Source organism: Nicotiana sylvestris, chromosome 9, assembly GCF_000393655.2.
Source record: "Nicotiana sylvestris chromosome 9, ASM39365v2, whole genome shotgun sequence".
Taxonomy (NCBI): Eukaryota; Viridiplantae; Streptophyta; class Magnoliopsida; order Solanales; family Solanaceae; genus Nicotiana; species Nicotiana sylvestris.
Window position 1 is genome coordinate 109313358 of NC_091065.1, and position 14043 is coordinate 109327400.

At 37.5% G+C, this 14043-nt stretch overlaps 2 protein-coding genes and 1 non-coding gene across 3 annotated transcripts; 1 reads left to right on the forward strand and 2 right to left on the reverse strand.

The window, feature by feature from the left end:
• Positions 1–451: 451 nt before the first annotated feature.
• TRNAF-GAA (transfer RNA phenylalanine (anticodon GAA)) lies at positions 452–524 on the reverse strand. The gene has a single exon. It is a non-coding gene; the product is annotated as a tRNA-Phe (tRNA).
• A 77-nt stretch (positions 525–601) lies between these two features.
• On the forward strand, positions 602–5102 carry LOC104213534 (autophagy-related protein 8i). Its single transcript, XM_009763051.2, has 5 exons — positions 602–705; positions 808–863; positions 2961–3013; positions 4579–4697; positions 4796–5102. The coding sequence occupies exons 1-5, from the start codon at positions 672–674 to the stop codon at positions 4894–4896; spliced, it is 363 nt and encodes a 120-aa protein (XP_009761353.1). The 5' UTR covers positions 602–671; the 3' UTR covers positions 4897–5102.
• A 1356-nt stretch (positions 5103–6458) lies between these two features.
• LOC104213533 (uncharacterized) lies at positions 6459–9907 on the reverse strand. The gene is made up of 9 exons (XM_009763048.2): positions 9774–9907; positions 9624–9689; positions 9234–9533; positions 8905–9133; positions 8745–8802; positions 7578–7664; positions 7333–7458; positions 7051–7186; positions 6459–6939 (listed from the first exon to the last, which is right to left on the reverse strand). Exons 1-9 carry the CDS (start codon positions 9845–9847, stop codon positions 6711–6713), a joined length of 1305 nt encoding a protein of 434 aa, XP_009761350.1. The 5' UTR covers positions 9848–9907; the 3' UTR covers positions 6459–6710.
• Between the last annotated feature and the right edge of the window lie 4136 nt (positions 9908–14043).

Genomic DNA, 14043 nt, shown 5'->3' on the forward strand with positions numbered 1-14043 from the left:
AAAAAAATAAAAGAAGCAAGACAAGGTTACAAAATCCTAGCAAAAGTTACTTGTGAGATATAAAAACAGTTTAAGAACTTTCGGCGTGATTATAAAAGTGTGATAATTAGGGAAAAATGGTTAAACACTTTGGCGAACCAATATCGATTGGAGAGTTTGTTTAAAGCACTAGGTTGTAATTCACCGTCCTCATTTCTAGTTTATCGGTTGGTTTTCCTCATTTATTCAAATAACTCAAAATTCTACTTGAAGTTGGACAGAATTATATCCATACAAAAAATTTAAAAATAAAAGAAGCAAGACAAGGTTACAAAATCCTAGCAAAAGTGACTTGTGAGATATAAAAACAGTTTAAGAACTTTCGCCGTGATTGTAACAGTGTGATAATTAGGGGAAATGGTTAAACACGTTGGCGAACTATAAAAACTGAAGGGTCTGACAAAAAGAGGAATGCGGTGAACGTGGATCGAACACGTGACCTTCAGATCTTCAGTCTGACGCTCTCCCATCTGAGCTATCCCCTCATCTTGTTGCAAAGGTCTTACTTATAATATAAATTACCTCAGTTTTCAACTAAGTTATTTAACGTGTTTTTCACGCATTCTTCTTATGATCTTATCTTTAAGGACAGAAAAATTCATCCATAGACGGGTCGGTTGTGAAGCAGAGAGATGGGGAAGGCTTTCAAAGAAGAATTTTCACACGGTGCTGTTTCAATCCTGTATCAAAATCCCAATATTTTTTTTTTATCAAACTGATTATTCTTACAATTTATTTCTTTTCTTATCGATTAAAATTAAACTGCAGATGAGAGACTCGCAGAATCACAAGATATAATCGCCAGATATCCTGATCGACTGCCGGTGTGTCTCTATACTTTTGTATTCAGCTTCCACTTTTTAGTTGACTTAAATCCCAAGGTTTTTTATCTATGATTTTTTCCCCATTGAACCACTATGTTTTGTACTTTTCTCTAATTTGATATTTGTTAGACAATTAGGTTAATGGGTAAATAGATGATCACTGGGTTTAAAGTTAAAATTTTAGCAGAAGAGACTAAATGCACATGAAGATCTAAAGTCAGTTCTGTTCTCAATTCATGTATGCCATATTATAGCTTGATTGTGCAAAAAATTATGTATATATTAGTGTTGTAGTAGCTAAATCGTAAGCTGCTTCTTCCAATTAGCTTTCCCATCTCATTTCATTCAAACAGTTTCCTAGCCTCATCCTCATTATCTCCAATTTTAGCCCCTAAAATTCCTCCAAAGTTTTGCATTTACTCGCAATGACTTTACAACAACAACAACATACCCAGTATATTCTCAAAAGTGGGATCTGAGGAGGGTAGTGTGTATACAGATCTTACCCGGCGAGGTAGAGAGGCTGCTCCGATAGACCCTCGGCTCGAGAAAAGGGAAGAAGATGAAGAAGAAAGAGGGAGAAGAAAGAAAGAAGAGGGAGACAAAGGACGATAAGGAAAAAGGGAGACAATAACAAGTAAAAGAAAAAGTACCATCAAATAGTAACAATCAGGAAAATATGATACACGAAGCAAACGAAAGAATAGGCAAATACTAGAGGTCAAAGAATACGAAAAAAACAAGAGCGCTACTAATACTACTAGAAAAGAACGGGGAACTTTCGACTACCTACTAGCCTTCTATCCTAATTCTCGACCTCGACACCCTTTTATCCTGGGTCATGTCCTCAGTGAGCTGAAGTAACGTCATGTCCTGCCTAATCACCTCTCCCCAATACTTCTTTGGCTTACTCACATATGACTTTGATGTTAGTTAAAGGTATTAGTGTCACATTCTATCCTGGCAATGCTTTAGCATCTCTAGTGGTTCCATAGCTCGCATGATTAGCAAATTCTCTGAAAGTATACTCCCCCTCCCCCCCCCCTTCTCTCCCCTTCTCTTTCCCCTTTCTTTGGAACAACTTTCTTTAGTGGTTGGCAGTTGTGAGAAGAGGCTTTTTCTAGGACCCTTCATCAGTAGACTTATTTAGTTTATAAGCTTCATGGTTCTTCCAAAGCAAATTCTGACTAATTTTATTCCAGCCAATAAGAGATGATGTCTACTTAAATTTTTAGGATAACCCTGATGCTTGATAATGTGGTTCTTGCTTCTTCTTTCTCTTTCACAAAATCGGACAAATATTGAGATGGATAATCACCTCAAGTTATCTATTGCCAAATAAAATTGTAGACGTGAATGAAGGTAGAATAGAGAGAGACTGGATGCTTATACTTCAACAATTTAAGGCTTTTCGAGAATTTTACAAGTGAAAATGATGACGATGAAGAGAAAGAAAGGACTTGATCAATTCAATCAAAAGTTAGTGGCAGACTTATGTGAGAATTAGAGGGAGAATATGATTAACATATTGATGGCGAAATGAAATATTACCCTATATGGAAGTACATACAGTTATGCTTGTCTGTAATTATATGTAAGATGGGTGTTGTGCCATTTATTGGCTTAGCATTAGGTTTTGGGTCTTTGTATATTATTTTCTACATAGGTTGTATCCTCGGATGCTTTCTTTAAAAAGTGTTACTTAAAAAAAAATTGAAAATTTTGCATTGTCCATGTGTTTCTTTCGGAACCACAAGGGTTGAAGTCCTATCTTATCAACCATTTGGAGTTTAAGTGATAATTACCTGTTGTTACGGCTTCTGTTGAATAATGCACACACCAAAGTTAGATTTGAACCCTTTGCATAAAAATAAACTATTTGTGAGTGACTGAGTGTTGCTTACAATTGCTATGACTTTTCCTATCCTGCTGACATACAGTATTTGGATGAGTGCTGTTCAGAATGAAACATACAAAACAACAAAAATATATTGGATTAACCGTTATGTTTTACCCTCTGGTGGTTGTTGAATGCTCCTTCATGCATAGTGCAGATTGTTGTCATGTCATGAATCTATTTGTTTTATATTTTTGCAGGTGGTGGTTGAAAGATATTCAAAGACTGACCTTCCTGAGATGGAAAAGAAGAAGTAAGCAACTATCATCCCGGTGTCATATTTCCTGCCAAAATCTAGTGTGATGTACTTTCTTATACTACTCATAAATGTGATGGTTCTGAATCTCCTCTTGAAACTTCTTATCCAGAAGAGCAAATGTAAATCTCTTTCTAAGCTTCCTAGTTTTGGATGAATTTCTTATGAATATTTAGTTACAACTAAAAATCTGAGGGCAGAGGGAAATAAAAATTTTAGATAAGGAGAGGGAAAAGTGAAGAAAATGCTTAGAGTTTCTTTCTTTCTAAAATTCTTACCCTTCTCAAAAAGAAAAAGAATGTAGTTTTTCCATAGAAGCACGTTCGTTCCTTTCCCTTATACCACCATACATATTCGTGTTGGAATGGTGCTCCACATTGTCCATAGATACTTTTTCATCTTACTCGAAAAGAAAAAGAATGTAGTTTTTCCATAGAAGCATGTTCGTTCCTTTCCCTTATACCACCATACATATTCGTGTTGGAATGGTGCTCCAAATTGTGTCAATAGATACTTTTTCATCTTACGATCCTCTCCAGCACCAAAAGAGGGTCTTTGACTTTCTGTGATATATCCAGTTTCACCCTAAAAATATAGAAACAAAATTCAGCAGTTGAATCGCAACCTAGTAACTCAATTTCAAAAAGAGTAATTATTGTTTTCAACCTCCTTTTACACATGCAGCATCTACTGCAAATTAAATCTGCATACCTCTTCTTTGTATATATTCTTGAGGAGACACGCTTCATTAACTATAACCTAAGTGAAGCATGCAGCCTTTTAGGGAGCTCTAGTTTCAGGGAATAGAAATAATCTCTTGTACATATAGTGTACCATCTCGGTACTTCTAATATATTTTTTTTACCTATATAGGGAGCTCTAGTTTCCCAACTAAATTTAATAGGCTATTGTGGGGCTAGTGCCAATTGCAACAGATAGGTTTGATAGCAAGACTTCGCATTAACTTGAACTGTCGGTATCAAAGAATCTGGAGGCTCTCACAATGTCTGCACATCTTCCAGGCCTTTCAAAAACTGGGTCATCCTTTCAATTTCCCAATCATAGCAGTGCCTTCAGAAGCTTACTTCCCATCCGTTCTGTCATCTACCTTGAGCTATTGGAACAGCTTTATGTAACGTAGAGCTGAACAAGTCTGGGAACTTCTCTTTTAGTGGACAATGTACTATCCAGGCTACCTGCCAACAAATGATTCTTCTACCATCCCCTGCCTTAAATAGTATTTTAGGGCTTCACATTTATTTGTATATGCAGTGAAAGCCCAATAACTGACTCTCCTCTGTAGGCCCTGTTTTGGAATTTGATTTTAGTTTCTTGAAGGGGTTGTAGTTTAATTCACGGTTGTACATATGGTTTCCTAACTTTGCTGAATGAACAGAGATAGAAAACCCAATCCCCTCCCCCCCCCCCCCAAAACAACTCCAAGACACTCCCCTGCAACTATGTAGTCCTCTACTGTTCCTCTTATAATAGTCCTATAAGGTCCTAATATAGTAATAATCCTCTTTTTTCCTTTTAATTCTTCTATTTTTTCTTGACCACAGATACCTGGTACCCCGTGATATGTCCGTTGGCCAATTTATCCACATTCTGAGTGGCAGACTCCATCTGGCTCCTGGGAAAGCTCTCTTCGTGTTTGTGAATAACACCTTGCCTCAAACAAGTAACTCCTAGTTTGTTCATTTGACTCACATGTTATAACACCATGACAAGGATTATTTGCAACGTCAATGATATGGTATGGATTTTCTTTTGCTGCAGCAAGCTTGATGGAGACGGTGTATGATTCTTTCAAGGATAAAGATGGGTTCCTCTACATGTGCTACAGCAGTGAGAAAACCTTTGGTCGTGCAAATAGCTGAGCATATTGTCATTCCTAGGAAGTGAACTAAAATATGTAAATGGTATCTGTATTGCATGTCCGGCATACATGGTTGGCATACATGTTTGTTCTTCCTGTAAATTCTTGCACTAGGATGTCTATACTCTCAACTGAATATCTGAAGGAAATTCAAATGTTATTCTATCGGGCCTTTGGAAAGAATAAAGAATACAAAGGTTGCAGTAAGTTTTAAGGGTTAGGCCATTGCCTTGAACAGTTGAGAACAGTCCTCGTAGTTGGAGATAAATAATCCTAATCTGTTGAATATTTTCTCCAGTTCCTAATCTATTGAATTGAAAAGCCAAAAAATTCCGTGGTAAATTTTGAGAGTGCAATTGCTAATATAGACCCTTAGCAAGAGCCTCTTGAAACTAATGTACTATGGATACCATTGATGTGCTGGTTTCAGGTCCTTTCTCTTTTCTAACTCAGCTTTTCACAATCGAGTTGAGGTTGGTCAAAACAATATTGCCTCGTAACCAGGTGCAAATAAAACAGTACAAATTGAATAGGTGTTAGCGCAACAATTTCGAGTCAAGTGTTTGTATAATCTAAAGGCAAATTCTGTTGGATGAGACCAAATCGTGGTGCACTTGTGGAGTCATATTTCTCATTTGATCTACAACGGCCAATCCAATTAACCCTTCGGCTTATCTCTGAGTAATGTCCCAAGTCCACGTCCACTATGGCCAATTGGCCATGGAATGCCATGTTGGAGTCCTTTCTGGGAAAATGATCGACGTGCAAATCAACCCAGAAAATATTCCACCTTCTGTCTTCATCTTGTGGCTGTAAAATAAGCTTTGAGGTGAAATTGTTCCTTCTGATCAGGAGTAGGAGGCCGTTGTGAGTAAATGCCAGAACAAGTTGGTCTAACTGAAATGTAGAACATGGTGTGGTCTTCTTCGTCGAAATGGCCATTATAATTGTTTCACCATGACACCAACACAAGCTCAAATTCCCTCTTCCAAGTTCAATTTAAGGTATTAGGACATCTCCAAATTGAGAGCTCTTCAATATCGTTGGTAAGGCAACAAAAGCAGAAGAAGATTCAAATACAAGTAATGTCACCATATCTGAACCTTTTTGGAATTTATCAGTTCCTTAGTCTTATGATAGATCTTTTGTTGATATTTTTGGGTTGATACTTTCTGTTTCTTTGTAACATCTGCATCTTCTTGATGCCTTTTGCTAATAATATTCACTTCATTAAAATATCACCATATCTAAAAAGCGAAGATAATAGCTGCAAGCTCTAGGAAAGAAAGTGGCCGTGAGGTTACACCAGACGGCTTTTTATTGGAAACATAGCATAGAAAGGGGTTCTTCCACAATGAGGCAAATGATCTAGCCAATCATTCTTCTACCGATTATCCAAGTTCGGTATTCTGTAAGTTCCTAGGTTATATCGAAATAACTCCATTGAGAGCAAGATCTGTTCGATATGTAAGTGGTATAGTCACTACCTGTCAACATAGAAATTACAACCGCTATTTTTTTTTCTTTCTTTTGCCTAAAACAGGAACAAAATGTCAAAGGATATGACCTCTAAAACACATCTACTCAAAAAATGCTGATATCCAGAATACATTATCAAATTGTGAATTAGACCTACAGGTTTGAGAAAGCTAAATATCTGAGGGATACAAATGCAGTGTACCGGAAACAGCCTCTCTACCTTCACAAGGTAGGAGTAAGGTCTACGTATACATTACCCACCCCAAACCCCACTTGTGGGATTACATTGAGTTTGTTGTTGTTGTACAAATGCAGTGTACAGCAGCATGTTAACACTCAGCTTTTCTGCCTCGCAACCAACAAACGGTTTTCTGGAGAGATATTTGACTGAACATACTTGACAAGCTCACATTCAAGTCCATGTTCCTTGAGCCACATAAACCTCCCAACATCTATAATATCCTTACACATCAACCCTACAACGGCTCTATCCACAGCCTTCATATTCTTCACCATGTCTTTGACTTCATATGTATTTAGATCTGATTCTACATGCTCATTTTCCCTGTGAACCACATGTAGAGGACATACCTTATAAGAGTCATTTTAGGAGCAAGAAAAGAGAAAATGTGGCAAGTGAAGAAACCTCTGAATAATACAAATAGAAAGACCATACCTGATCTGTAGATCAAAAGACCAATCAGTGCCACTGAGGTCTGACCCATGATCTGCATCGACGGCCCAGCTGGTAAACCATGTCATGGCATTGAAATCATCCTTGCTGATTCCCGAATTCAACATATATTGCTTATCTGCGGTACGTATCATTCACGAATTTCGATAAGTCACAAAGTTAGGCTAACGAAAGAGCATTTTTTTAGGAGAAACTAGACGGGGTCAAAACTGATATGTGCAACAGAAAGTAGCATGAAAGGAGAGCGGGCAGAAGGCAGATTACTTATGTAATGCTTCCACTGACAAAGATGATGACAACATGTAGCTATAGCTAGGCCAATCATGGGGCAAGTCGATTCAGAAGGAGAATCATCACACTGTTCCCTGATACAACATCTTAAAGTCATATCTGCATCAATTTGCTTATTGTATTAGTTCATAAAGTAAAACTGGCCTGAAGAAGAATCAAATTGACTGTGTAAGGGCACGGTTATGTTCTTTTTCTTATAGCAGAAAGAAAAGAAGTACCTGTAGCAGGCCCACAAAGATGTTTACCAATTGCCAGATAAGGAACTCCTTGTAAGCTCTCAACAGCATCCAATTTTAGGTCCTCAACTGCAAAAATTAAAAACCGCTAATTCAAAGTAATAAAGTAGAGGAAGATGGAACGGGTAAAGTTGTTGCCGTGTGATCTCACGGTTCGAGCCGTGGAAACAACCTCTTCCAGAAATGCAGGGTAAGACTGCGTAAAATAGGCCCTTGTGGTCCGGCCTTCCCGGACCCCGCGCATAGTGGGAGCTTAGTGCACCGGGCTACCTTTAAAGTAGAGGAAGATGATCATCAAGTGAGTCAGAGCGACAAGATTCGTTTAAGTCTCTTCCGTCCTTGTATGCTCATAGCTGTTTATTAGTAGTGCTTAACAATGACGGCAAAAAGATGCTGTAAAACTTGCTCATTTATTGAAAAGGATTTCAATTTCTTTTTGACAGGAGAAGAGTATTTCAGTTTCTTGTCAGATCCTTAGCTTTCATTTTGGGACTCCGAAGTTTATCGCTAGATATTGTTGAGCCCAATATATTTCATTGCACAGACTCATAGGAATGACCTAGTGAAGCTAGCAAGATGAGTAAATGGTGATAGACGAGTCAACTAAATTCGAGTGGGTGACACACAGTTCATAGTTTACTTGTTTATCACTCAACAGTCAATAAATTGACAGGAAATCACTTAATTCATCCTAGTAGCACAAGAATTATTCAGTTGGCTAAAATATGAAACTGCAAAAAGTAATGGTCTTCTAAAATAAAAATAATTCTCTGCATGTCACACATGTATTTTAAGAAACAATCCCGATTCTAAAATCAAACAGCTTCGTCAAATACAACACAAATACTCCAATAGAAGCTGCAATGCAGTTAACCAATGACACTACATAGGCATCACAACTTGATAATGCAGCATAACCACAATCATTCAGAGACTAAAAACAAATATGCTAAGGATCAAAAAGTGATAGAATGAGATCATTGCAAAAGAGGAACCCATATCAACTTATATAGCATCGCCAGAGAATCCGAACAAAACTAACAAAAGATCAAAATAGAGAAAGTAGAGCCAAAAAGAAATAGTTCATAGCGAGGAAAGGGTTAATTTTTTTTTTACTCAGATAAAATAAAAGGTTAATAAAGCCCTTACTGTCAATTCTCAACCGCTCTAGTGTAACACTCTCTTTCTGTCGCAGACTCCGATCAGCCTATACATAATTCATGAATCATAAACACCAAGGTGATTGATAGATATAACATTTATGACACAACAAAACATAAAGGCATGATCTTTATACTTCTCGCCTGACCTTGAGCTTGTATGATTTGCGTTCGACCAATAAAATCTTGTCAATTCCATAACAGTCGGTCAGAACTTGCGTCAAGTACCCTCTCCCTGCTCCAAACTCAACAACTGCAGGAACACCATCATCATCATCCACTGATGTTTCTAACTTAACTTTAAGAACCCCAAATTCTTCTAGATTCCCAAGAATTGAGGCTTGCTGCATTACATGTTTTTCTTGAAAAGGTAAAGTCCTGAAAAAAACGGGGCTGGAAAAATAAGATAACATTGGATTAAAGGTAACATAAAATGCTCAAAACACATACAAAAGAGTAGTATGATAGTAAAGAACACCGGTCCACTTGTCGATTAGTCCAAATGTCACACGCTTGTGGAATCTTGAAAGAATCACGGATGTCATTACATAGAGAAGCATGAAGAGACTTGATTTTATTAATCAAAAGGGAGAATTGAAAAGGGGTCATTGAATGAACAGCATTTCTCTTCATCTCTGAACTAAAATTCTGGTCCCCTTGTTGTTCTTTACCAGCATTGATCCCTTCTTGGTAATAAGGCTGAAGTAATAAAGATTGAGCTTGTTTGTAAAATGGGCATCGCTTAAGGTGACTTTGGAGATTCTCTTCCAGCACAGAGCTATTAAAAAATGGCAAATACAAAAAAAGTAAATAAAGTAAAAATATGTATGGTAAAAACAAAGTGAGCATGAGGTTGTATTGTATATACTGAGAAGGGTGGATAGGGCAAGGAATCCATTGTCCATTAGATCTTTGGGTGTGGTTTCCGCAAAACCTGAAGCATTGAAATCAAAATAATGGAAGTAAGAACTGTTAGAAAGGGGAGGGGAAGTGTTATTAACCAAAGGGAGGGACTCACTGTGAATCTTTGAGAAGGGTGTTTGCGCAAAATCTCTTCTTCTTCGGAAGCCAGAAATTGCAGTGTGTTTCCATTAGTCGCCGCTTAAACCCTGCAAAGGAAAAAACATTCACGCTTTATTTTATTTTATTTATCTTTTTACTACCGCTACTCTGTATCGAGTACATGACTTCTGCTAAATATTATTTTTTTGGCCTCAAATTAGCTTAACACTTGTTTTAAAAAAAATATATATTTCTATATATAAAGTGCAAAAACATGATGCTATACATTAACGGTAACGTCTGCTAGCGTCTTTTATTCATATGCTATATGGTCTAACGATTTGACTGTCACATATAGCGTCTTATTATTGTACGCTATATATATCGTTTTCTTTTCCTACGTTATACCCCAATTTAAATACTGCCCTTCGTCTTCTTCCCCGACCACCCTTCCCCCCATTTTTTTAAAACCCATTATCCCACCCCCACCCCTACCCCCACTGCCCGTTATAAAAAAAATTGCTGGCCCCTCCCGTCACACAAAAGGTTAAGAACGTAGGTCCCATATCGTAGTAGAGCATTGTATTGTTGTGGTTTAACTCCTTCGTCTTCAAATTTTCACACAAAACACTCACTACATCGAGGTATTTTGATTTATTTTATGTCCAAACTTGTATAATAATGTATATCACTGGCTATTGAATGTGTTTTCATGCCATTTTGTGTTTTATTTGCGAAACTAGTATGTTATATTTATCCGGACTTAGATATTAGTGTTCTAAAAAATGTAAAATTAAGATTTAATTTTTTATGTTAATATCTGAATTTAGATATTAGTGTTTCCAAGTCGTTTTGTGTTTTATTTGTGAAACTAGTATGTTAGCGTAGTAAACTGTATAGTATTTTAGCATAGAATCCTTGTTGTAAGCACGTGATTTTTGACCCTCCCCGAGAATTTTCACATTTTTAGCGTGAATATGTGAAATTGGGTCTAGTATAGCTATTTTAACTATTTTACCTTATTTTGTTGCAAAAAGAAAAAAATCACAAAATATATATATAAATTTTAGTTTATGTATTTCTCATAAACTTGAAAAATACAAAAAAATTGTACTTTATTTTGGTACTTTATATAAAATTCGAAAATTACAAAAAATATAATTCTATTAATGTTTTGTAGTCGTTTTAATTTTGGAAAAATACAAAAAAATATTACTTTATATTTTGTCTTTATTAAAAACGAAAATTACAAAAAAAATAGTTTTATCAATATTCTATAGTCATTTTAACTTTGAAAAATACAAAAAATATTACTTCATATTTTATCTTAATATTTAAGAAAAACAAAAATTACAAAAAAATAGTTTCATTAATATTTTGTAGCTATTTTAAATCTTTAAAAAATATTTAAAAAGATATAGTTTTGTTTAAATACTAGTCTTATTTTTGGTAGTTATTTTGCTTACATAGGACTAGTTAAGCAACGTATTCCTATTTCTCGGGTCCTGGCAAAAGAATAATATTCGGGTTTAAACTACCCGGTTTTAGGCCTAATTTTCGGACCGAGCCCATAATAAACCGTGTCCAGGACACGTGGGGAACCCCACCACGCGTGAGGGACATATGCCTCGAACCCCACCACGCGTGGGGCTCATTTTCATGGGCAAAGCATTACAAAACACGGAACGAACAAAAAAGGATGGGGGAATTTTTTGAAAACAGACCCACTGTTCACGCTTCTTCTTCATAAAAGAAGAAGAAGCAAAACCCTAGACATCCCCGGACTCCCCCATCGTCAAGACCAAACCCGACCAACTCCTCCATGACCCCGTCACCTTCCCCTAGCTAACCCTCTCCGTCAACAACCAAACAGACCTCCGTTCAGCTCCCCGTCATCACCAAACAGCCCCCAAACCATCGTCAACCTCCCAGCTGCCCAAACGACCCCATAACCCAGCTCCATCACATCCGTTCCAACCCAAAAAAAACCAGTCGCGACGTCATTCCCTCACGTCCGAACGACCATCGCTTCCATCCTCCATTAAATCCGGCGAGCCTTGCGGCTTCGTCACCTTCCCCAGCGTCGACCAATCACCACCAGCTCCCTCCACCTCCGTCAACGGTTCAAACGACCACAACCACCTCTCCTCCGTCGCACCCAAACGTCACTGCCCAAAACCACCATGGACGACCACTAAACTCCCTCCATCGCTGCACCCCGACGACCTCAACTGTTCGTCGTCCCAGTCCGTACGTCGACCACCAACGCTGCCCGTCCCAGCTTCACCAGCCTCACGTCCGAAAACCACCAGTCTGCCACCTCCCCCATCGCCTAAAAACCACCTGTGGAACCAACAAAAACCACCACCAAACAGGCCTGTCAACCACTGCCCGCAACCCCACCGTCCAAACGCGACCACCACTGCTTCAGCTGATGTTATCGTTGTTCTTTCACTGTTGTCGTGCAGTCCATTGAGGTCGCCTTTGTTCGTCGAGGTCCGGCGCGTCGAGTCCGTCCGTTGAAGTCGATGTAGAGGTTTGGTCCCTGGTTCTATTCGTTTCTGTCTGTTCAGGTTAGTAAGCTTCACTGTATTAGATAAAGAAATTTTACGTTCAATGTTCGAAGTTGCAATATATCGATTGATATGATAATTTTCTGCCCATGTTTCACCGTATGCATTTTAGTTCATTTCTGGGTTATGTTATTATTGTTTACTTGATGTCGTTTGATTTAGTTGTATTAGTAGTCCTAAGACACAGCTTGACGTTGATTCGCTCGTCCCTTCATTGTCTTAGTTTATTTGGACAAAATTAATATTAGTACCTGTTGTTACTACGCCCGAAACACTCATTCGCCTAACTTCTTTTATTAAATCTTGACAAGTTATGAGATTTTAGTTGTACAGAGGCCGTAAGTTTTAGTATTGTTAAAGGCGTAGAAATGGCATCCTTTAAAAATAAATAAATAATTATAAAAAAAAATGAATGAATAAAAAATAATAATAAAAATAAATAAAATGAGACGAGCCTCGCCGGAAAAAATGTACAGATTGCGGGGCCCTCACAAAATATATGTATTAAATACTTAGATTCCGGGACGGGCCGTTTAGCAAATTTCACGGCCCTACCAAAAAATAATAATGCGCTAGTTGCTTTAGGAGCGCCTTTAATAATGTTATCTCCCTAAACTCGGGTGCACATTTATGTGACCCAAATCCAAATCTCAACGAAATCGAAATGTGTCTCTAATCACGGGTACATTGACTGTGACGAGGTCCGAGATGCATTTCCATGACGTTGCAAATTCTTTAAAAAATAAAAATAAAGATGAGATGAGCCTCGCCGAATAAAAATACAAATTGCGGGGCCCTCAGTAAATACTTGTTTAAAATTACTTAGAATTCAGGAGGGTCGTTTAGCGGATTTCACGGCCTCCGCAAAATAATAACGCGATAGTCTCTTTAGGCGCGTGTTTAATAGTTTACTTTCTTAAGCTCGGGTGTGCATTTCATGCGACCCAAATCCGATCCCAAAACATCAAATAAAATGTGTTCCGGATTATGGGTGCATTTCATGTGACGTAGTCCAAAGACGTGTTTTAAATGATGTTCACATTTCTTTTAAAAACAATAATAGTAAAGCGGTTAAAAGATAAATTTGCACATAAGTTCATACTTGTATAAAATCAGATAATCAAGCCGAATATAACAATTGAGCGACCGTGCTAGAACCACGGAACTCGGGAATGCCTAACACCTTCTCCCGGGTTAACAGAATTCCTTATCCGGATTTCTGGTACGCATACTGTAATATAGAGTCATTCTTTTCCTCGATTCGGGATTAAAATTGGTGACTTGGGACACCCTAAATCTCCCAAGTGGCGACTCTGAAATAATTAAACCAATCCCGTTTCGATTGTCCTTTAATTGGAAAAACTCCCCCTGCGCCCTCGGGTGCGGAAAAAGGAGGTGTGACACTTGTAGTTTAAGTATTTCTTATAATGGTAGATTGTTATATATACTTTGTACAATTAAATACTCAAAATTATAAAACAAACACACACAAAATTATTTAAAAATTGAATTTACACATATAAATAATCATGATGAGTTGGTGCTACTGGGCCTCAAATCGAGCCTGGAACCCAATTGTTATATATACTTTGTACAATTAAATACTCAAAATTATAAAATAAACACACACAAAATTATCAAAAAATTGAATTTGACACACATAAATAATCATGATAAGTTGGTGCTACTGGGCCTCAAATATCGAGCCTGGAA